Genomic DNA, 23,325 nt, shown 5'->3' with positions numbered 1-23,325 from the left:
CTATCTCCCATTCTAGTTCCTGGGAGTCTAGGGTCTTGACCCTGGGCTCTGCCCTGTGACTGAGACCCTAACCCTGAAGCATAGATATCCCAATCCCTCTGCCTGCCCATCTGTCCAGTTGTCTGGGCCTTCTACTTATTAGGATGTCCGTGAACTTCCCCTAGACCTCCCAGTGCTGATCTCTGCATGCCAGGGTGACTACCTGTAGCATCTCACTACCATACTAGCTGAGCCTGTCCCCCTGGGCACCCCTTCCATTCTCTGTTGCTAACACTCCCTTATCCAATGCCCAGAGCTTATCTATTTCTTGACCTCAATCACCCAAAATTCTCCTTCCTTCAAGTGGGTTTAGTCTCCCTGAGCCTGGCCATGCCCTGCCTCCCATAAGTACGTATTATATGCTGGCCCAAGGCAGGGTGCTGGAGACACACAGATGAATACAACCCATTCCCTGCTCCCTGGGAGCCCACAGACTAGGAAATGAGTTAGTTGGGTTGAATATGACAGAAGTGAGGACAGTTGTTTAGAAGATGAGAAGGAGGTGAGTGACTATGAAGTCTCCACCACCCTCACAAGACCTGTGACAGACGTCGGAGGTGGGGGCCTGGTGGGCTCACAGGCTGGGGAGGGGAAGGGATTCTAGCACAGGCACGGCCGTGAGTGCAGACGTAGAGGTGGAAGGGGCACAGCAGAAAGCAGGCGCTGTGGTGGGTAGCTTGGCTGGAGAGTTGGTCACGGGCCTCCCAGCCGTGATCAGGAATTTGGACTTTATCCCTTTGGTGGTGGGGTGCCCCTGAGGGGTATTAAGAGGGGCCTGGGATGATCCATGTACATTTCCCACCAGATCTTCTCATTGGCCCATCATCTATTTCATCTGCAAGGACGTGCTGGCCTTGTCGCTCTAGCATCACGACTGCGAGGCCCATGGGTTCAATCCTGGCTCTTTGGCGGTCTGCAGGAGAGGCTGCAGGGACTGTTTACATGATTAGATTGGGAGGAGATGGGAAGGTGAGCTGGAGTTCTGCTAGGAATTCACATCATTTCTCATTTCATTCAACTTCTAATCTGAATTAGAGTGGCTGCATTTGCAGCCACAGCCCCCGTCCAGCTGTACGGGGCCTGATCATTTTCATGAGCCTCCTTCTCATCTTCTCTCCCCATGGATTTCTTTTCATCAGCTTTTAAATGTGCTTGAAAATTTCCCACTAAAAAATAACAGCCAAAGGGAGCCTCATCCAGCTACTTCCTTATTTTTCTTCTCCCTTTCAAAGTCAAGCTTCTTAGAAGATTGTGATGACTCTCTTTCCTCAAGCCAGCCAGCATCTTCTGCCACCAGCTCTGCTGATGCTACCTTTACCAAGGTCACCCCTGACCTCCTGCAGCCAAACTCATAGGCAGTTTTCAACCCTGGCCTTACATTAGCCTCCTTGGCAGCACTGGGCACTGGGGCTGCTCTTCTCTCCCTGAGAGGTTCCTTTGGCTCCACAGACTTTCCCTCATGTTCTGGTTTTTATTTTGGCTCCTGGAGGGGCTTCATCCAGACCCTTGTGAGCCTCCCTTTGCTGGGACAGATTTATTTTATTTTATTTTATTATCTTTGCTTTTTTAGGGCCGCACCCGCTGGATATGGAGGTTCCCAAGCTAGGGGTCAAATCAGAGCTACAGCTGCCACCTACACCACAGCCACAGCAACTCAGGATCTGAGCTGCTTTGGTGACCTAAACCACAGTTCACGGCAATGCTGGATTCTTAACCCACTGAGCAAGGCCAGGGATTGAACCTGCATCCTCATGGATACTAGTTGGATTCATTTCCACTGCACCATGATGAGAACTATTTTATTTTATTATTTTATTTTATTATTTTATTTTTTTGCATTTTTATGGCTGCACCTAAAATCTTTTAAATAGCACCATTCCACATTCACCTACTCTTCTTCCCACTCTCACATTCTCATGCAGGAGGCTCTTACTTCCCGTGCCTTTGATGACCATCTAGCCAAAGGATGGCTCCCAAACTCCATCTTCATCCTAGATCTCTTTGCTGAATTATGAATTCCTGTGTCCAGTGGCCCACCAGGAACCGATATTTATATTGTTACCTTCCTCCCCATATCTTCTTCCTTTTGAATCCCTTATTTCAATATCAAAATCCACTCAGATGCCCAAACCATAAACTTGGTGTCATCCTCAACTCCTCCCTCCCTGCCCTGCTGACAGACAATCCACCTCCACCTTCTGCTGGTTGAATCGATCCACTTCTCTCCATCCCTAATGCTAATCCACACCCCCAGCCAGGCCCCCATCATCTCTTGCCTATGTTGTTACACCAGCCTCCTAGCCAGGCTCCCAGAGTTGAATCTATTTCCTTAACTCCATCCTCCATTTTGTGCCCAAAGTGATTATTGAAAACAGAGTTCCCTTGCCTCAACCCACTTTCCACCAATGGTATTCAGAACAGATTCCTATGTCCTATAAGACCTTTCATGATCTAGCCCTTGCCTACTCCTCCAGGCACCCACACCCAGCATCTTGTTCTCCAGCCCTGTGGAACCGCCTGTGATCCCACATACTTTAATCCTCGCTGCTCCCTCCTCCTACAACACTAGTTCCATCACTAACATCTTCCTCTTCCCAATTTGAGAAGTCCTTTCACTCCTCGGGGAACCTTTAGCAGATCCCCCTCAAGAATGCCTTCTCTGACCCCCTAGGACAATGGCAGTGCCCTTCTCTGGGACCCGATAGCCATGTTTATTCATTTCCCCACCGACATTATTTACAAAGATGAGTTCTGCACTAGAGGTGGTAGCTGGAATTTGTCGTCCTATTTTATGTCAGAAAGCCATTTCCACAGCTATAGTAGTTCATAATGTACGTGCCAAGACGAGTTTGCAGATCAGAAAAGGTAATTGAAGCCATATTAGAGTGAAGAGAGCCTCTCTCTTTTAGGAGAACAGCATAGCATGGCTCAGCATCTCAGTAGCCTAGAAGTGGCTTATCTGCCCATCATGTTGTTTAGTTTTCTTATTTCAATGTATTTTCTCCTGGTGAATGGGGGGTGGGGTGTAGAAAATCTTGGAGCAAGCGTGGCTTTAGAAAGATAAAACAGCTCTTGGAAGAAGGTCTCAGTGTGCAGAGAGTGGCAATGATGCAAATAAAGTTTCCCTGGCCCAGAAGTCCTGTCCTTTCTCTCTGCCCAGCTGGACGTCATCCTGGAGGAAGCGCAGCCTTGTTCTGCTTTCAGAAGGATGTGCTGCTCACTGTGCTTCACTGCCCTTCTGATTTGCCTCTCCTGTCCCGGGGATGGTGCTGCTTTCATTTCTGCATCTCGGGAACTTTGCACAGTGACTGACACTCGGTGGGAGGCTGCTTTCCCGGCTGGTGCTCTGGGAAAGTTCATGACATCACATTAAAGATGCAGAGTTGAAAAGAAGTGTGTTAAACTTTAAGAAACTAAAATTAGAAGAGCCTACAATTGATCACAGTTAAGCGTGAGGAAGATTCCAACCAAATATCTAGGGATTAATGTCTTTTAAAAGCACATTGTTTAAGGTCATGCACCTCTGTAGGTGACGTATGACATGTTAGACTTTCTCAACTCCAACTTACTTAAGTCATCAAATAGGTTTTGGGCAACTTCTTTGTGTGAGGCAGCGTGTTGGGTCCCGGGCACAGAGGTGAATAGAATGAGCCCTGTGTCCCCTCTCACGCTGGGGACCACTGGAAGATTCTCCCTGGGAATGCCATGTGCCAATCATGACTCCCAGCAACAGAGCCTGTGATGACATGGTCAGCCCAGGAAGGTACAGGTGTGGCAGGGAAGGCGTGAAGGGCTCTTCTTTTCTCTCAGGTACATGGTCCAGGTCTACCTGCTATTGCCTATGGGGCTGTCCAGCCCACCCACCCCAAATCAGGGTCTGCAGAACACATTGTCCCCCACAGTCACCCCCACCCCCAGGGCTGGTGCTCTCTGTGAGGGACCAGGAGTTTGTTCTCAAACTTCAGTGCGCCTCTTCTGTTCTCTGGAAAATTGCGTCTCAAGAGACCCCTTGCTGGTGAATACTTTGCCGTTTGACCCTATCAACTTGAATGACCTTCCAGTGTGAACTTCCTCCATCTGATGACCTTTATGTGACCTCAGTCATTCCCCCCCGCCCCACCATCCCCCAGGCCCATCGATCTTTCAGACAATACAAAACCTTTGGCTCTTTTTGAAAATGACCCTGTGACTCCTCTATGAACTGCAAGGTGTGGCAGTGAACGAAGGGCCCCCTTTGACAGGGATCTTAAGTGCCCTCAAAGCCTTCCTGCTGGCAGTGAGCACTGGATGGTGCCTGCTTGCTGCTGGGGCCCCGTCACAGAGCAGTTCTCCCTTGCTTCACTTTCTGGGGAATTAATCATGCTGAGTCGAGTGAAACCAGAGCCACCATCATTTCACAAATGATAATGAGGGCCCCAGGCCAGCTCACAAAGGCCTTCATAGACCAGACATAGCTGTTAACATCATTGTTAATTGATGCTTCATGGGTTCTCACTCTCCGGCCTGTCTCGTTCTTCCTGCCCCCCATCATTCCTGGAGTCCTAGTTCTCAATCCTCACTGGTTTCAGTTCTCTTCAGAAATGGATAGTCAAGGGAAACTTTGAATCCTCATTTCATTTAAATTCTCCTAGGAGTTCTTGATGTGAGGCAAGTGACTGGCACTGCACATAACTTGAGGAGAGGTACAGGGAGGTGGAAGGAGGCATATGATCTTCGTAGTATGGGCACCTGTTCAAATCTCAGAACTTCAGTGATTTTCAGATGATGCCGCAAGCACATGCTCTATAGATTTATCTACTCTTTATCCATCATCCCTATATCCCAGTACAGGAGAGGAGCGGGGAGAGGGCACAGGGAGGTGAGTCATAGTCTCCAAAGCTTTCCCCAAAATCGCCTTCATTCCTATTATTCCTGATCCAGAAACACTAATTAAGCATCTCCCACCTGCCTCCTATGTTGTCCCCACCCCCATGACACTTGGTGGCTGCAGGTGTGCCTGGCAGAGGTCCCCTGGGAGCCCTAGCCTGGGCTGCACAGCACAGCTGTAGATTCTATCTCTTCAGCCTGGCTCTCAGGGCCCCAGGCCACTGACCACCATGCAAAGTGCACCTTTGAGAAAGGGTCTGAGGAGTTCCCTGGTAGCACAGTGGGTTAAGGATTGGCATTCTCACTGCTGTGTCCAGGGTTGCTGCTGTGGCATGGGTTCGACCTCTGGCTCAGGAACTTGCACATGAGTGGCCAAAAAGAAAAAAAAACTTTAAAAAAAGAGAAAAGATCTGAATTAGAATTAATTCTCGGCAAGATGATGAGGCAGCCTGTCTAACTGAAATTCAGGGGGCTGGGGTCTTGCTGCTAGTAGCCTTTTCCCTAGAGTGCTCTTTCGAGGGTGTGAGTGAAGTCCCCTGGGGCCAAAGCGCCTGTGGGCACAGATGCCTCATGCAGGAGACCAGTCTCTCCCATCCCTCAAGCCCATGAGTGTGAGTGTCCATTCCCTTCTTCCCGGGTAGCCCGAGAACCTCGCTGCCTATACCCGAGTCAAGGGTTTTATGTCACTAACTGTTAGGAAGTTGGGTTAGCACAGTGCGGCCCCTGGACCAGCAGCATCAGCACCACCAGACACATGAGAGAATGTCAGCACCACGAGACATTCTTGGGTTCCCCTCCTGAGATCTACTGAACTGGCAAGAGTGGGATGTATGTTTCAACACACTCTCCAGACGATGCTGACACACAACCCAGTGTAAGCCCTGCTGGAATGAAGGTTAAGAGCACGAGTCACAGAGCCTGAGCCAGGCTCCACCACCATGTGATCTAGGATAGGTCTTTCTCTTTCAGTTTCCTCACCTGGGAACAGGGGACCATAAAGCATCTGCTAAGAGTTCATACAGGTAAAACACTTAGAAACGTGCCTGGCACGGACAGTCTGCCCTCGAGTAGCCACCACCCACTGACTATACACATGTGGAAACTGAGGTCCTCCCCGTGCTCAGAGGGAATGCACAGGGTCTCACTCATCACAAACACACTGCACTGGGGGTGGTGGAGGGGACCAGCCTGGCCTGTGAAGCCTTGCTTGGCATCTCCAAGGAAGGGGGTGTCCAGACTTGACCATGAAGACCTAGCCTTAAAGCACCCTGGCCTTTAGGCTTTCTCCTTGTGTACTTTGAGTTCTTTCTCTCTTTTGTGGACAAACCAAACCAAAGGATGTGACATGGCCTTAGCTTAACCTTGCTTTGTCCACAGCCAGAAGGTGGACTGGCCTTGGTGGAGGCACAGTGAGGATTTCAAGGCTGCCTGAGGAATTTGGTGACCAATTACAATTCATTCCCATGGAAAACTTATAGTAGATTAGCTGAATTGCCTAGGTTTGTAAAACATGGCATGGATTGAGGTCTTTGGAGTATTTAGCAAATTGTGCATGGAACTGGGAAGCTGTTAATAAGGGAAGTTTTCTCTTCTACATGCTACATGGCTGGAGGGGTGCCCTTTGCCACCATATACCAACCTGCCAACAGTTCTGTCCCTCTTCTCTCGCCCCCTCTAAGCAAAGAGTGGGGCTTTAAGATGGCGCTCCCCTGCATCAGAGCTGTACCTGCAAACCTATGAGCCTCTTTGAAGGGGCCTCAGAAAGTAAGAATCTGGCCAAGTACAAAGTCACCTGAGTATAGGGAAAAAGCCTCCTTTCACCTTAAATACTTGTGAAAAAAGCAACAGGGAAACCATAACTACTTTCCCTGCCTCACAAACCCTCCTCTGACTGCGTGTTCGCAGACCCTCCCAGCACGCAGCCTAGAATAGTCTTGAGTTGTGTTCACAAAATCAGCCTGGATATGACCTTCCCAATGCAATGTGTAAACTGGGCTCAGGGCAGACCATGTACCTGTATTACTGGTGATTATATTTATTTGCCAGTGACTTCCTACGCCACTTATTTGAAGCCTGGGAGCCTGCTATTTATTTAGTTCTTCCTTTGGGTGACAGCGGGGAGGGTGAGCTCACATATGCTGCTTCTCGGGAGCCCCGAGGTCCAGGATGTACTCCTTCTGTTCCCTATCAGGGGACGAAGGGTGGTTGTTAAGGATTCTCCCATCGAGGAGGGGTGGTGGTGGGACTCACTGGCGTCTGGGAACACACACTCTGACACCGTTCTATGTAAACCCGGACATGCTTCTGCTCATTTTAATTAGACAGATAAAATTAGCAAGGAGATTAAGGTCAAAGGAGAAATTAAAAATATTTAAGTGTTAGGTGGAATTTACAAAAGTGAATTGAACAATGAGGTACAGGAAGGAATGCAGAGAAACACAGACATATCTGAAACATTCCTCGGATGCCACGCGGCTTCAGCCAGTCCCCAGACTGGGAGGAAGAACTCTCCGCCGCAACCTCTTGCCTTGCAGATTCCAGGGATGTGGAAGAACATTATCCAGAAACACCTTCCTTCTCCTTCTCTTCAGATGTTACCACAAATAATAATGATCAGTCAGTATCATTCTACAATGGCCCACACTGCATCCAATTCAAACGACTCACCTGTTTCCTGTCTGAACTCACAAGCTCTCCAGAGTTTTTTTTTCCCCCTTTTCATTTGATTTTTCTCCCTACTCTCTCTCTTGCCATGAAGCCAATAGGCCAATTGGGCCAACCAGAAAACCAAACCAACAACCCCCCCCCCCCGGGCCCCTTTGAATTTTCCAGGGGCAATGACCTCCCAGTTCTTTCTTGTTTGCATCTGTTATGGACAAGCAGTCATTTTATAACACAGACATACATAGGCGTGCCCTCGCACACGGAAACAGGTTTTTCTTTTTTTTTTTCTTTTTTTCTTTTTTTCCAATTTGTGGTTTCTTTCTCCTTTTTGCAGAAAATGCAAACAAAAGAAAAACAAGGTTTTCAATTGAAGGTACATCTCTTCTTCAATATGAAGACATTAATTGAATTGGTTGGATCCCCCATGCAGTGGTCAGCAAAGTCCTTTGGCAACTGACAGAACATCTGGAGACGCAGGAGCTGGGGTTTGTTTGAAGAAACTTCCCTACACGAGTCATGAGCAAAGGGAAATGGATGTGGGAGAAGGGAGCGGACTCTTGGGGAGGAGGACAGAAGGAGAAAAGAAAAGAACGTCATTGGTGAGGAAGAAAATGGGAAACTGCCTCTGTTTCTTCCCTTTACCTCCTTTCCTTTCTTCCTGTCGGTGCATGACTCCAGCCCGCTGAGGGTGCAGGCTGAGTTCACTCTTGGTCCCCCGATGCATATTGTTTTCTCTTCACTTCCTCTGAGCATATCGCCTTTTCATATTTTTATTATTACATAGTTGGTTTCCCATGGCGTCTTAAATGTGTGTCTGTCGCTGAGAAACAAAGACTGCCTCTTAGGAACAGGTCCAGTTTATTCTTCATGGATGAGAATGCATTTCTCAGCTGAGAGGCCAGTCTCTCCCAAACATTTCACGGTGGTCCATCTCTGGTTTTCCCTTGAGCCTGGTCCTTTTCCTTCCTCTCCTCCCCACGGGAAACAAGAGTTCTCAGGCCATTGCCGTTGGTGACTGACTCATCTGGACCCTCATAGACAGAATGCTGTTCAAGATCTTCTTCTGATGACCTGCCAAGGTGACCCCTATTCTCAGGAGGTCTCTGGGAGGGAAAAGCCACAAAAGAAGGCATTTTAGTGCTTTTCACAGATCAAAACTCATCTTTGAAGGCAAACTTCTGATAATAGTGAGGTAGGCAAATAAAAGTGTGTTTAAAATCTGATGCACCCAAATTTACCTGAGTCTGGCAAACAACTAAATAGATAGTCTCTCTTTCTTTTTCTTTTTGGTCTTTTTGTCTTTTCTAGGGCTACACCTGCAGTATATGGAGGTTCCCAGACTAGGAGTCGAGTCGGAGCTGTAGCTTTTGGCCTACGCCAGAGCCACAACAACACAGGATCCGAGCCATGTCTGTGACCTACACCACAGCTCACAGCAATGCCGGATCCTTAACCCACTGAGCGAGGCCAGGGATCGAACCTTCAACCTCACGGATACCAATCGGGGTTTGCTAACCGCTGAGCCACAATGGGAACTCTCTTGTTCAATTTTACTTTCTTCAAGTAGTGGCCTCATCTCCAGGGCCCCCTCCAGCTTAGAGAACCCTGGAGGCACTGCACCTTGTTCCTTACCAGGGGGTTCTGGAGCAACCCTTTTATTGTTTCCATGACCCTTAGGTAGACTAGAACTTTCCTCTATCTTTTGTTAACACTGCAGGCACACACTGTATGGGGCTTTGGTTAGTCTGTGAAGTTTCTGCCTAAATCAGTGACTGCCCACTGTGATTGAAAGATGTGGGGCTTGCCTAGTTTTCTGATGTTTTCCCCTGAGTTTCCATCTTCTGCCCTGTTTGAATTTTAATGTCATGAATTTTTAAGAAGGGTGATCTCAAAATAACTTTCAAATATCTGCCCAAGGAGGAATCCAAGGAGTATGTTTCAGATAGGGATTTGGACTGATTCATCTTTGAGCTCTGAGTCTTAATATGAACAAGTTCATGGCTTCTATTTGACTTTAGGAAGACCATGCATCTTTCTTTAGTTAATAACATAACATTTCTTGAGTGATTCCCATGTGTCATATACTAACTCATTTATTTTCATGGAAGCATTTCATAAAAACTGCCAAACCACTTAAAGTCAATGACAACAATTTACCAGCAATCATTTCTCATGTGCGTTCTTCAGGTAGACAATAGACCAAGAGCTTCACATGGACTATTCCATTTACCTCTCACCACAAACCAGTGAGATGGGCACATTTAGAGACAAGGCAGGTAGGGCACAGAGAAGTTAAGTGACATACTCAAGATCACACAGCTAGTGGGCAGCGTGGAAACGGGGTTCACTTTCAGGATGGTCTGGTTCTCAGTATCGTTCAGGGGTGCTTTCAGAATTCTTCTAACTTCCTGACTGTATTCCCTCCAGAACCCCCATCCCAGGACAGCAGACCACTCTGCACACTGTGCAAGAGATCTGAGGGGAGGCCCCTTGCTGGACCTCCATTCACAATGCCTGGGCCCTCCTGACCCCCTCCTTTCAGCTGGTGGTCATTCCCCTGAGGGCTGGAGCTAGTCTAGATTGTCAAATTGCGCACATCTTTTCTGCACTTTTGAAACGTACTCTTGGATTTTGAATTCACAAATTGCCCCACAATCTATTTAGTTACACATGTTCTTTTTCTGTCTTTTATCTCTCAAGAAGCAAATGAAATTGCTCCAGTAGTGTGTGGCCATCTTTTTTTTTTTTTTACTTTGAACTAAATCCCTTAATTTTCAGTTTCACTTTCCTTTAATTCTTGCCCTAGCTCTTTTTCGCATGGCTGTCCCTGGACTGAGGGAATTACTTCACTTGATTCCTTCAGTTTCTGGGGGATCAGGCAATGACCATCCCCATACTCAGCCACATGACAATGGGAAGCAGGTGCAGCCCTGCCTTCAGGAACCCCCACTCTGTCCCTTAATCCAGGCATTCATTTTAGCTCTGCAAGATGGGGAAGCTGGTTTCTCCACCAGTAAAGGCTTATTTTTTAATTTTTTTTTTTGCTTTTTAGGGCTGCACCGAAGGCATATGGAGGTTCCCAGGCTAGGGGTCAAATCGGAGCTACAGCTGCCAGCCTACACGACAGCCACAGCAACTCGAGATCTGAACCTCGTCTTCAACTTACACCATAGCTCATGGCAACACCGGATCCTTAACCCACTGAGCAAGGCCAGGGATTGAACCCACGTCCTCATGGATTGGTTTCCACGCACCACAGTGGGAATTCCTTATTTTTTTATTTTTGATGTTTAATAATAATTCTAAATGTCAAGGACTTTCTTAGGCATCACCAGGAAATGAACTTAGGTTTGGAAAAATGAATTCTGCTATTTAGCAGGTCCAAGGCTAGAGGCTCATTCAAGCCATTTCCCTGGAGCAAGTGAGTTTCCATGATTCTGGCAAGAATATGCCTGACAGAAGCAAAGCTGGACTCCAGGAATATTGACTGCTGAGCAGGAGTCCCAGACAGATGCCAAGTATCAATAAACTGCCCCTCTGTGGCTCAACTGCTGGAGTGAATGATCCCCCCTCCCCTGAGACTCCCAATTGGCCCACCCCAGGACGGAGTCCCAGCACCTGAGACCGAGCCTGACATAGAACCGGTGGCAGTGTTTGTCAACTACCAGGCAGACTGACCGATGTGCTACCAGGCGAAGTGTGTGCCACAGGCCACCAGCCTCAGTACTGTTGGTATACACGGCAGCTGGGCAGCTGGTGAGGTCCCTGCTGGGGTGTGTGTGTGTGTGTGTGTGTGTGTGTGTGTGTGTGTTCAAAACTGGACCCTTGCCAACTCTGGTTTAGTGGTTCTCAAACTTTGCTGCACATTCGAATCATCTGGGGAGTTTTAACTCCCTGTGTCCAGGTCTGACCACACACTAAATAAATCAGAAGATGTGGCCATAGCAATCAGACCTCACTAGTTTAACGACTCCCAGATGACTCCGTGTGTGTGTGCAGCAAACTTCAGCCCCGGGTGGCCCTGGGAGGACAGGTGGGAGCCTATGGAGCCAGCAGTCAGGAAAGCAGGCTTCAGCCCCCACTTTGTCACCTCCTTTCTCCATCATTGACAGGAAGAAGTGGCACTAGATAGAGATTTCCCCAACTGCAGTTCCAGAAAACCCTGCCCTTCTGAACTATGGTTCCATGGCATTTAAGAATTTTACATGGGTTTCTTTATTTCAGGCTTTCTCCTGGCCTTTACAATGCTAATACTTGGAGGGAATCTCCAAGAGAGTGATAAAGTGCTCTGTGTTTCCCAAATTTATTTGACCAGGGGACCTTTTTTTTCCAAGGAGAACCTATTAACATTTCTCGGAACCGGTGCTGCCAGAACATTCTTGGGGAGATGATGGACTATCTGGGTCTTTAAGATCCTTTCTGGCTCTCCTCTTCTTCGAATAATTTTAGTTTTTTTATTCCTCTATGCTCCTGGGGTAGGGGCTGCAGATTGGAAAATAATCTGTGGGGGATGGAGACATAAGGCTTATTTACAAGTGCTATCGAAGTGCGGATGCAGGCTCCCCGAGCCTCGGAGCTCACTGCTGAATCAGGGCACCGCCTCTTCCTGCTATGTGGTTTAAAGTGCTGGCTGGCTGTGTTCTTTCCATCTGGATGCTCTCTTTGATGGGCTGAGTTTAAAAACTTAAATGGAGGAGAGACTCTCGGTGATTAGGCAGATGACATATGGCTGTGACTTTGAAGAACTCTCATTTGGGTCCCAGAGTGGAGCTGGGCCTCCCCTCCCCCGCTCCTCTGACTTTCCAAGTCACTTCCCCACCCAGCCTGGTTCTATATTGAGGTAGTGCTCTGGGGATGAGGCCAGAAGGTGGAATTCGCACCGAGGGCCATCGCAGGGAGGGAGCCTTCAGCCCCCACCCTGACTGAACGAGGTGATTTCCATCACTTACTCAGATGTCATCTGGGTGACCAGCTGGAGGGAGGTGAAGCCGGCGGTGAGGAAGCTGTCCCTGTACTGGACCATTTTGATGGCACTGAGCCAGTCATCCACAGTGGTGAAGGCCGTGAAGTCTGGAATGGAGCGGTCGAGTAGGGGCTGGGAAGGCCTGCAAGACAGAAGGGAGCAGCTGACCCCACAGCTTCAGGGGGGCATGGGCAGAGCTGCATTCTGGGTGAATGGCAGACTTCACAGATCTGCAGCCCCAACGGGATGAGGATTAGGGGGGGAAACTTGGCCTGACCCTTCCTACCCTACACAATCCCGAGCTGGCATGGTTCTCAAGGCCAGGTGGCCAGTCCCCCCTGCCTCTGGGCTCTGTCCCTTGCCAGTCAGTGCAGAGAGGCAGACCGCACTCTGAAGGAGAGAGATGGACCACAACTCCTTTGTAAGCTGCAAACTAAGAGCTTCACAACACAGCAACACCAGATCTGAGCCACGTCTGCAACCTACACTGCAACTCACAGCAATGCTGGATCCTTAACCCACTGAGGGAGGCCAGGGATCGAACCCACATCCTCATGGATACTAGTTGGGTTCTTAACCTGCTGAGCCACTACGGGATCTCCTATCTTGTTTACTCTATATGGCCAGCAAGGGCACAGTGCTTAGTCCATAAGCACCCAATAAACTTTAATCAAAAGGATGAATTTACAAATGAGTTAACACTGCAGATGTAGATGAGTGATGTACAGCTGACAGTTGCTGACAGTAGCTGACAGTTCTGTGCATTTGCTCGTAACAAATCCAATTGCTGTGAATTTCTTTGTCCCACGGCAGTTAGGACCACTACCTGTTAATAGGTTGGCCGAGGTTCCAAGTCTGCAGCTCCATCTGCCTCATGCACTGGTGTGGTTAACTGAAAGGGTGGCTTCTGGGAACAGGACTGCCCAGAAGTGGGGTCTCATACCAATCAGATCAGATACACTCAACTACCACAAAGCCCAGTGCTCAGCCCAGCTGAGGCCAATGGAAGATAGAGACCCAGACAGGTATCTCAGTATCTGGCTACAGCCCATGCTGGAGGGAGGGAATATTTCAGAGAGACAGAAAGAGGAAAAGGAAGGGAAGAGTCTTGAAACTCCTTCCATCAGTGGATAAGCTCAGCCGCCTCTTCCTTGCTCTCAGTTAGACTGAAGGCTGGTAGCATCCCTGTGGGCCCTGATTAACCGTGAGACCACCCACCCCTAGGACCCACCCTGCTCGCTAGACTCACACTGCGGTGATGGTTGCCACAGTCTTGAGACTTGCCGGGTTCCGGATCATCTTGTCCAGGGTGTTGACAATCTCTGCGAAGCGGGGCCGGCTGTTCCGGTCCTTCTGCCAACAGTCCAGCATGAGCTGGTGTAGAGCAGCTGGGCAGTCCATGGGTGGGGGCAGCCGGTAGTCCTGCTCAATAGCATTGATGACCTGCAGTGACACACATGGGAACGGGTGTGACTGGGTGAGAGTAACTGGCGGGTCATTCACAAATTAGACTCTGAGAATGGAGCCTCCTCCACCCGGGTGCGCTCATTCTGTGTGCCTGTATCTCAAACTATAATAGATCTTTCCCCCCTAGTCCGTGGGCTCCCAGAAGCAGGGTCTGCATCTTATTGCTCCTGTGTGTCCCCAGCACCTGGTGCAGGGCCTGACACACACTGGATCTCTGTAAATGTGTACTGAAGAATGAGCTGGTAGGAGTTCCCACTGTGGCTCAGTGGGTTAAGAACCTGACTAGCATCCAAGAGAACAAGGGTTAGATCCCTAGTCTCACTCAGTGGGTTAAGGATCTGGTGTTGCTCCAAGCTGCAGTGTAGGTCACAGATGTGGCTCAGATCTGGCAGTGTTGTGGCTGTGGCTGTGGCTGGCAGCTGTAGCTCTGATTCGACCCCTAGCCTTGGAACTGCCATATGCTGCAGGTGTGGCCCTAAAATGAAAAAAAGCAAAAAGAAAAGAAAAAAAAATGAGCTAGTGAATGGCTTGAGCCTTTCCTTCTTTGAGAGGCTTCTGGGCCCAACTCTGTTGCACTGGCAGCTAGTGGCACAAAACAATGGACGTGGGAAGCCTAGTGAACCTAGAGTTACAAAGGATGCTCACCAAAGCCCACTGTGGCCTCATCCTTTCATCCCTACAGGAAGAGGAAGGAAGGGAAGGACTGGCATTTGTGGAGAGCCAACCTCATGCCAGGGACCCTCTAGATGCTTCCTAAGCAGTATCTGTTTTCAGCATCATGAGGCAGCAAGAGGAATCAGGTTGAAGAGAATTTAGTCAAACAAACTGGTTCAGTACAACGATGACTGACAAAGGTGGAAATAACAAGGTGATCCAACATGAATATCTCCAATCAGGTTTCGTTAATGTTTGCAGACTCCAGGGGATCATTTTGTAAAAATTTTTGGATCTTTAAGTACTTTTTCTGTTTCTCAGACTGTTGTATTTTTTTTTTATCTTTTACTTCTTAGTTTCCAATTCATTTAAGTCAACTATGCCTCCTCTGTGCTTTTTGTAATAGCACAAATAATTGTTAACAACCCAGTGCTAAACATAAATTTATTACGGAACATTCATAACACAATGGAAGGCCTGGAATACAATGCAGGCCTTAAGATGTCGCAAAAATGTACCTATTGAAATGGAAATATGCTCACATTGTAGTATTAGGCAAAAGAGCAGGCTGCCTAAGTGCAGGTATGCTGTACTCTTGCTTTTGTTAAAAAAAAAAAACAAAAAACAAAACAGGAATCAAAACAAAAACCAATAATTACATACATGCATAGAAAAGGCTTGGGATGGATATATACCAAGGAGCTAATGGTGGTTGCCTCTTGGCAGATAGAAACATGAATGCCCTTTTGTCTTTTGCTTTTTGTTTGTTTGTATGTTTATTTTCTGTAATAATTAGGCATTTATTTTACATTAGAATGAACAGTTAAAGCACCTTTAGTAGCAAAGGAAATCATTGCGAGCTCAGGGATTTTCAAATATTTTTGCCTCTACTTAAAAAAATGTCAGATTTATTTCAACTGATTATTCTTTTTTTAACTTTGTAAATTGGTCAGAAAGTGAATATTCTCAATCGCTTTACATTTGTACAATTTCTGTGCACAGGATACAGGGCATATGGGGCATGAGATAATATAATAACCTGAAGTCATTAGAGATAATCAAGGTGTATTATTCCTTCTATTCGAAGTGTCAGAAAAACAAACAACCATACAAACTGTATCAATATTATCTACTTTATAAAAAAAATAAACGGCCCCTGGGAACATTTACTTTGGAATAACACGTTGTACCACCAACAAATGTTGATCTTGGCCAGACTGCTGTCAATCAAATTACCTGCTGTCCTCTAAGGAGGGTATTTTAGCCCTATTTTCCCCGGGAGGAAATGGATGCACGAGCAGGGAAGTCATTGACCTGAGGGCACACAGCTAGTAAGGGACAGGGCTGAGAAATCAGAGATACCGGAGTTTATGAGCTTAAGTTCTGAATACCCTGAAGCCCCCTTTTCCTAAGCTCTGTGGGGGTGTCATGGGAACCTCAGCTTGGAGAGCAGTCTTTAGAGCTGTTGACTGCCTTTGCGGTAGGAAACAGGGGTGTGGAGCTAAACCCCATAATCCACGAGGATGAGCAGCTGAGTTTATAAACTGGCACCTTTTCTAGCTCCTTCCAGGCAGTCAGATTGAGGGGCCCTGTCACAGAGTCCCTACACAACATGGAGACAAGTGAGGTTACCTTTGACCTCTTTCTGGATTGCCTAAGGACATGTTAGGTGGGACCAGCAGGAGGGGCCGGTGTCCAAATTCACCTTCTCGTGGGGTTAGGGGTTCCCACAGTCTTCCAGTGCGGGGCAGCTCATGTTCCCCTAAACTTCTGCCATCGCTGCTCAAATTATCTGATGGCCAGAGCCCCAAATACTAATGCCCACCCCCCGACAAGATTCCTCTCCCCTCTGCCCATAAGAAGAAGGAGCACTGGAGGCCGGGTCCTTCTGTGGGGACACAGTTCCGTGGTGGGACCAGCTCACCCAAGCATTTCTGGCAGAGCCTCAGAAGACAAGGAACCCAGGAAGGCATGGACTCTTCTGCCTGTGAGCTTTAGACTGGATACCGCTTGGCCACTTTTCCCTCATCTCTTCTGCAAGCCACCTCACTGGAGTTTCTGCAAGACCATCCTGGCGTTTTTTTTTCTGTATTTCCTCATCTTTCTGGTGTGCTGACTTTCTTTCTCTCTCTCTCTCTCTTTTTTTTTTTACTTTTTTTTATAGTTGATTTACAATGTTCTGCCAATTTCTGTGACCCAGTTATATATACATATACATTCTTTTTCTCACAATTATCCTCCATCCTGATGACTCTCTTTTAAAAAGGACATCAAAGAGCCACTGATTCCTTCTCACTGAAGGAGCACAACCCCATGCCATGTGCTGGTGACAGCGTGTCATTGCCACTGGGGGCACAGTCCTCGGAAGTCTAGTTTCAAATCCTAGTTCCATTTCATATTAGCTCCAAGAACTTGGGAAAGTCACTTGACTTTCTAAAACTGCACAGATGGGGTTGTTAAAAGGATTAAGTGACACAACGAGGCAATGAGGGGTGAACATCACCCATGTGAATCACAGGAAGAATTCCATTGTTACATGGAGGCTGTCACTGCTGCCAGGGGAGGTCTTCTCTGCAGAGTGTTGCTCTCCTGCTGCCACAGCCACTTGGAGGTTCAGGAAGATACTGTTTAAAAAGCACCAAGCATGTAGTGGGGACTTGTTGAATGCTACATCCCTAAAGTTCATCTTTCAGGACAGAGGCTAGGAGAATCTTCTCCCATAATCTTGTTTGCAAAATGAGACTTGATTCCTTTTGCTATTTCTTCTACATAAATTGACTGCTATTACTCAAGTTGATACTTGGGGGCATTGATGCTTTTTGCACATTTGGAGAAAAAAAAAAAAAAGGTTTACCCTCATACCAAGTCATTACTTGGTCTACAGGTAGCATTTACCTTCTCAGATCTTTCTTTGAAGCACTGTGCCTTTGGAGATGTTCATTCTCTCCTTAAGGATCTGGGTGTTTTCTAAAGGTTCTAAGCATATATCACTTATAATCAAATTAAAACATCATTATTTCAAAAAAGCAATTGTGGTCCTCTAATGGGGCTTTGCTATCATTGCTTGTCTCTCCTGCTTGATGGGCAGGTGTGAAGAAAACAGGAAGGAGGTGGGAGAAACACTTTTCAGTCCAAACACCAGTGAGTGCATCTAAATTTTGTGAAAAGACACGGCCTGAGGTTGTGGGCAGAGGGTGTCCTATTGAGCAGAATTGAAAAAATCAGAGCGAAGAGTTCCTGCTGTGGCTCAGTGGTAATGAACCCAATTAGTATCCATGAGGTTGCAGGTTCAATTCCTGGCTCTGCTCAGTGGGTTAAGGATTTGGCATTGCTATGAGCTGTGGTGTAGGTGGCAGAGGCAGCTCGGATATGGCATTGCTGCGACTGTGGTGCAGGCCAGCAGCTGCAGCTCTGAGTGGACCCCTTGCCTGGGAACCTCCAAAAAAAAAAAAAAAAAAAAAAGAAAGAAAGAAAAAGAAAAAAAGAAAGAAAAATCGGAGTGAGTCCTGGGCCCCTCTCCTTGGACCATGACAGGATGAGATAAATGGGTCTTGAAAAGACTGGAGATTAAATTGAGATCAGATGGTGTTTCCAGAGAGAAGGGGACATGGTGGTATTATCCAGGGTAAGGAACTGTCATGGGGCAGAGTTGACTTACTTTGAAAGGTCTGCGGCACCTCTCTGGGCCATCTGAAGGCCAGTGTGAGCAAAGATCCTGGGGCCCCAGGAGACAGGGACAGGGTAGGGTGAGGCCTGCTCTCCCATACCTTGAGAAGGCAGGTGTGGGGCTGGGGGGCATCTAGGAGCAGGTGGTCTGACCCCAGTTGCCTCCCCAGAGCTGGAGGGGGGGGGGGGGAAGGGAAGGGCCGGAACTCCTCAAGGAAAGGAGCAGAGGCCCTCCCTTTTTTTCCCTCCTGTCCCCAGCAGGGCTCCTGGCTGTTCCCAGACAAGTGCTTCCCATTAGTGAGATGGGCGGTGGGCGGGCTTCCTTGACCTTCTGCGAGGAGAGTGAAGTGGAGGAGCTCAGAGCTGTGGAGGAACCAGGGCAGAGGGGGTTAAGCTGAGCTCTGATGTTTCAATAAAACCACAGCTCCTCTCCACAGACACTGCCACTCTCATTATCTCTGTCAATCAGATCCAAGCAGTAGAACTTCCAAGTTCTCTCTCTGGCTGACAAACTCTCTGTACATGTTCAAAGACCTTCCTGGGCTCCGGAAGCCCAATTACCAGCACTCTGACTTGTCTCTGCAATTCTCTTTCTTAAAGCCTTTCAATTGTCATCTGTAAAATCCTTTACTGCCACCACCTCAGTGGTTTCTGATGAGTCGGGCTATAGCCTGAGCTGCTGGGAGCCCCTCCTGTCGCTCTGCCAGGCCAGGTCATAAGATGCCTTCTGAATGGGCAAAAATCACCCTCTGCCTTTCACAGAGAGAGAAATGGTACTTGGGACACGCCGACTGGCTTTATTTTAGAGAAATCCAACAAAATTCAAATAAGCTGCTACTTTGCAGATGTTCTTATTCCCTCTGAGTCCCAGCTCAAGCAATAAATATCTGCAAGACGTCCTTACCTGCCCCCCTCCAAATATTCCCACAGACCCATGCCTGTGCCACTGGGCTGTAAACCCCCCAAGAATAAAGCCAGCAAGCACAATGCTTAGTCACAGTTAACAGATACTGAGTGTTTGTTGAATAAATGATTTGGGAATTCTGAAAGTCTAATATCAGAAACTGCATTTGTTTTCAGCATAGGTGAATGCCTTTGCGGAGAATATCTTGAATGTCAAAGCTTGCCTGTCAGACAGTTTCATAATCCATTCTATGTGTGCGGAATTGTTCTTAATCGGATTACAGTCTCTGGGCAGGACAAAATGGATCTGCTGTTTCCAGCTAACGTTTGTCCCTCATCTAGCTGGCGGTACAGACGGAACCAGGGTGCACCTGATTCTGTGAAAGCAGTCTCGGCATCAATTCTGACACTTACAGATTTGACATGCTATAGGAGCAGAGGCAAAGCATGGATAATCAGAGAAAATAGGGGATCTAGACGCCACACATGGTCGGCATCGGGACCTGGTTATGGATGCAGCCATTTCACCTGCTCTGGGCTGAAGCCGTTCTGCCCATGGGAGCAGGAGGCACTCATACCAGGACCCAGCTCCTCTCTCCTCTCCCAGGTCTCCAACTTTCTCAACCTTCCGAGCCAACAGCCATGGCTGGAAACCTCTGGCTGGATAGAAGGGCTGGGGACAGACTTCTTCAGTTTACTGGTGTCTCAGAGCCCACCCACCATGGACATGCTTACAAGTGGCTGCTTTCCCCATCTGGGCTGGGCCAGCCCTGCTTCTTCTTGCTTGGAAGTTGGGAAAGATAATAACTTCCCCCTACCCAAGATGAAGGAAGGAGCAAGCTGAGAACAGAGGTTTTGCAGGCATTGCAAACTATAATCCTCTCAGCTTCAAGAGAAGGTCATATAGTCAGATAACAAAAGAGAAGTGGGAATTCCCACTATGGCTTGGCAGGTCAAGAACCTGACTAGTATCCATGCAGATGTGGGTTCGATCCCTGGCCTCACTCAGTGGATTAAGGATCCAGCGTTGCCGTGAGCTGTGGTGTAGGTAGCAGATGTGGCTCAGATCCTGTGTTGCTATGGCTGTGGTGTAGGCTGGAAGCTACAGATCGAATTCAACCCTTAGCCTGGGAACTTCCATATGCCACAAGTGTAGCCCTAAAAAGACAAAAAAAAAAAAAAAAGGAGTGGTCCTGGGGGAACAGCCCAGGGTGCAAGGCAGGGATGAAATTCCAGGTAGTACCGGACCTTATCAAAGCAAATCATCCTCTAAAGGCTTTCTACCTTTTAGTAATTATGGAGCAAAGGGTCCCATCTGGAACACTCCCAAAACACCTCTGTTTAAAGCATCTCAGAGGACCCTTCTCTTTCCTTTCCGCCTTTCTCTTGCCGGTTGCTGAAAGGGTGTTGATGACCTCCGTTCCGACAGGCCCCCTCCTGAGGCCCGTCTGTATCTGCCTGGCTTTGGGACTCTCCCTCAGCACCCGTGTCAGTGAAGGAGGCTTCACTGGCAGGTGACACGGGCTCCCAGAAGAGCAGATTCTCAGGAAAGAAGCACCCCTTACAATTAACTCCTCTCTTGAAAGCTGAAAGGTGCGAGTCCTCAGAAGCTGCAGCTGACTCAACACAGCTCATCGGTCAGAGCAGAGCAGCTAGAAGCCAGGCTCTGACCAGGGCTGCTTCCCCTCCATCACACACAGTGACAGAGGGCACATAGGCTGGTGCTCTGGAGAGGGGCAGAATTCCCTGATTAACTTCGGGCCTGATCTATTCATGGTTCATGGCCATTCAGATCCAGCCCATTGTCTTCTGGGTTGGCCTGGGCACCTTACAGGCTTTGGGGTCATGGGGAGCATCACATCTCCCTGCTGGGCTCTTTGATTAGCTCAACCATTGGTGCCATGGGATCCCTGTATCCCCTGCCCTGGACACCTCACATTCACATTCTGAGGCCTCGAGAAGAAAACAGAGAGATGGGTTTGGAAGGCCACAGCCCATGGGACCCCTAGGGTGGGGCTTGTGGCAGCCAGGCACCACTGACACTCACATCTTGGTTGGACATATCCCAGTAGGGTCTCTCTCCAAACGACATGACTTCCCACATGACGATCCCGTAGCTCCAGACATCGCTGGCGGATGTGAACTTGCGGTAGGCGATGGCCTCTGGAGCCGTCCATCTCACCGGGATCTTGCCTCCCTGGAGGAAGGAGAAGACTGGTCAGCCCAATAGTTGGGTTCCTAGTCAACGGTGGTGAGAATAAACTGGGCACACGTGTCCTTCCAGCCCCACCCCCATGTCTCGTGAATTAGGATAGCCAGCAGGGCAGTCAGTGTCCCCGTGCAGGGCGATCTGCGGGGCTGAGCCGTCTCAGGTCAGGTGTGGTCACAGGGCACCACACGAGAGGTGGTGCCTGGGGCTGCAGCTGCATTTGCCCCCTGGCTCCCTACATCCTGGTTCTAATGTCACTGTGGGTGGGAGAAGTAAGTGAAACTGGCGTAAAAGTACTGCCACAGGGCAGTCCATGAGATCAGCCACGTGAGCCTGACAGGTGGGCGTGGCAATACCGTCCCCCAGTGTTGCACACATCATGAAGCAAAACAAGTAAAAAAAGAAGGCACTGACCAGTGACGAGCAATACCTCCTGGAACCACCGCCCCCCCAACCCCTGACTGCAGGATCACGCTCCCTCTGCCCCCCTTGCCTGTGCTCCACCCCGGGGAACAGTTTTCCTTATTCTGCAGCCTGCAGGCAGCCCTGGCTGCCCTGGGTTTAACAGTTTCAGTGCTGAGAGATTCAAGCTCTCCTCCCAGCCCTTCTGTGCAGGTCGGCATTGGAGCTGCAGATACGCTTTTCCAAAGAGCCGCTCTTAGGTTTGTTTCTCGGTCTGTCTTGCCCTCCGACCCCACACTGGTGGTTTCCAACTTGGCTCTCTGCTTGGTCCTTGGTTTGTCTGCCAGACCTTGACCTGTTTTGTTCACCTAAGGGATTGATGTCCAGCCATCCATTCATTCATCCATCCGCCCTGTTAACAAACAGGCCCTGAGCACCACTTTGTGCCAGGCCCCCTCTCTGAGAAGCTGGTGTCCCAGAGCCGAGCTGGCCAGGGGCCCTGCCTTCAAGCTGCACAGGGTGTGGGGAGGCAGACCAGAAAACAGAAACTTAAGATGTATTGTTAGCAAGATGGAAAGTGATGAGGGTGAGGCCAAAGGGGATCCAGGGTGTTCTGAGAGCCAGAAGAGACTCCTTAACACAGGAAGGGGTTAGAGAAGATGGCCAGCAGCAGTCAGAGGGGGCAGTTTCCCTTTGGCCAGGTGTGGATACCTGTACTATCCTTTTCTACCTGAGTGACCTCTCTGTGCCTCCATTTCTCATTGGAAAAATGGGGGTAAAGGATTGCACTTCCATAGTGGGTTGTGGTGAGGATAAGTGGATTACTACCAATCTAGTGTGGGAGCAAGGCCTGGCATACTGGGTCCCTGATGTACACGTGGTAACTAGTTAATCAGGCAGAGTGCGGGGAGGAGGGACGCCCAGGCAGCAAGGAGCATGTGCAGATGCTGGGGTAATGGAGAGAATGGCAACTGCCAGCAAAGTGGGCCCAGGACTGCAGGAGCACAGAATTTTGAAGGAGGAAATAAAGAGAGGCCGACAGAGAGCAGGGCATGCTCTGCAGTACACCGATGCCACCCCTGGGGGTAGAGTTCATCCTTCTCCAGAGTAAATATCATCCTCATTTTCAATTCTTCACGCCAAATACCGGACTTCACTCCCAATGCCTGGGCTCTGCCTCCATAATGCATGAGACCTGCGGCTCCCTTCCTCCCTCCCCTTCTCAGCTGTCTCCTGCCTTGGCTGAAGGAGGCTATTTTTACACTGACCGTCCTCACGATCTGTTAAAATCACCAGAGATACATGTTGGACTTTAGCAAAAATACCTTAAAAATGTACAAGTGGTTAATCTGAGCACAAGTGAGAGAAAGAGGAGCCAAGTGCAAAGTGTATTTTTATCTGGTTTCCTACCCGGGGTCTGGGAGGAAGAAAGGCGATCTGGCCCTGACCTCCCCAGGCACACATCCAGCTTTCTGCAAAGAAGACAGCCCTG

General features: G+C 48.6%; 1 protein-coding gene across 1 annotated transcript in view; it reads right to left on the bottom strand.

The window, feature by feature from the left end:
* Positions 1-7,888: 7,888 nt before the first annotated feature.
* Positions 7,889-23,325, bottom strand: part of EPHB1 (EPH receptor B1) — a 307,377-nt gene continuing 291,940 nt past the window's right edge. The window contains exons 13-16 of the mRNA XM_047752118.1: positions 21,270-21,419; positions 13,782-13,975; positions 12,519-12,674; positions 7,889-8,672 (exon numbers count right to left, since the gene is read on the bottom strand). Coding sequence (XP_047608074.1) covers positions 8,564-8,672; positions 12,519-12,674; positions 13,782-13,975; positions 21,270-21,419 — 609 coding nt within the window. The 3' untranslated portion in view covers positions 7,889-8,563. The remainder of the gene's footprint in view (positions 8,673-12,518; positions 12,675-13,781; positions 13,976-21,269; positions 21,420-23,325) is intronic.

This window comes from Phacochoerus africanus, chromosome 1, assembly GCF_016906955.1.
Source record: "Phacochoerus africanus isolate WHEZ1 chromosome 1, ROS_Pafr_v1, whole genome shotgun sequence".
In the NCBI taxonomy this organism is placed as follows: Eukaryota; Metazoa; Chordata; class Mammalia; order Artiodactyla; family Suidae; genus Phacochoerus; species Phacochoerus africanus.
The sequence above is the reverse complement of the archived record's forward strand: the minus strand, read 5'-3'. Positions and strand labels throughout refer to the sequence as shown.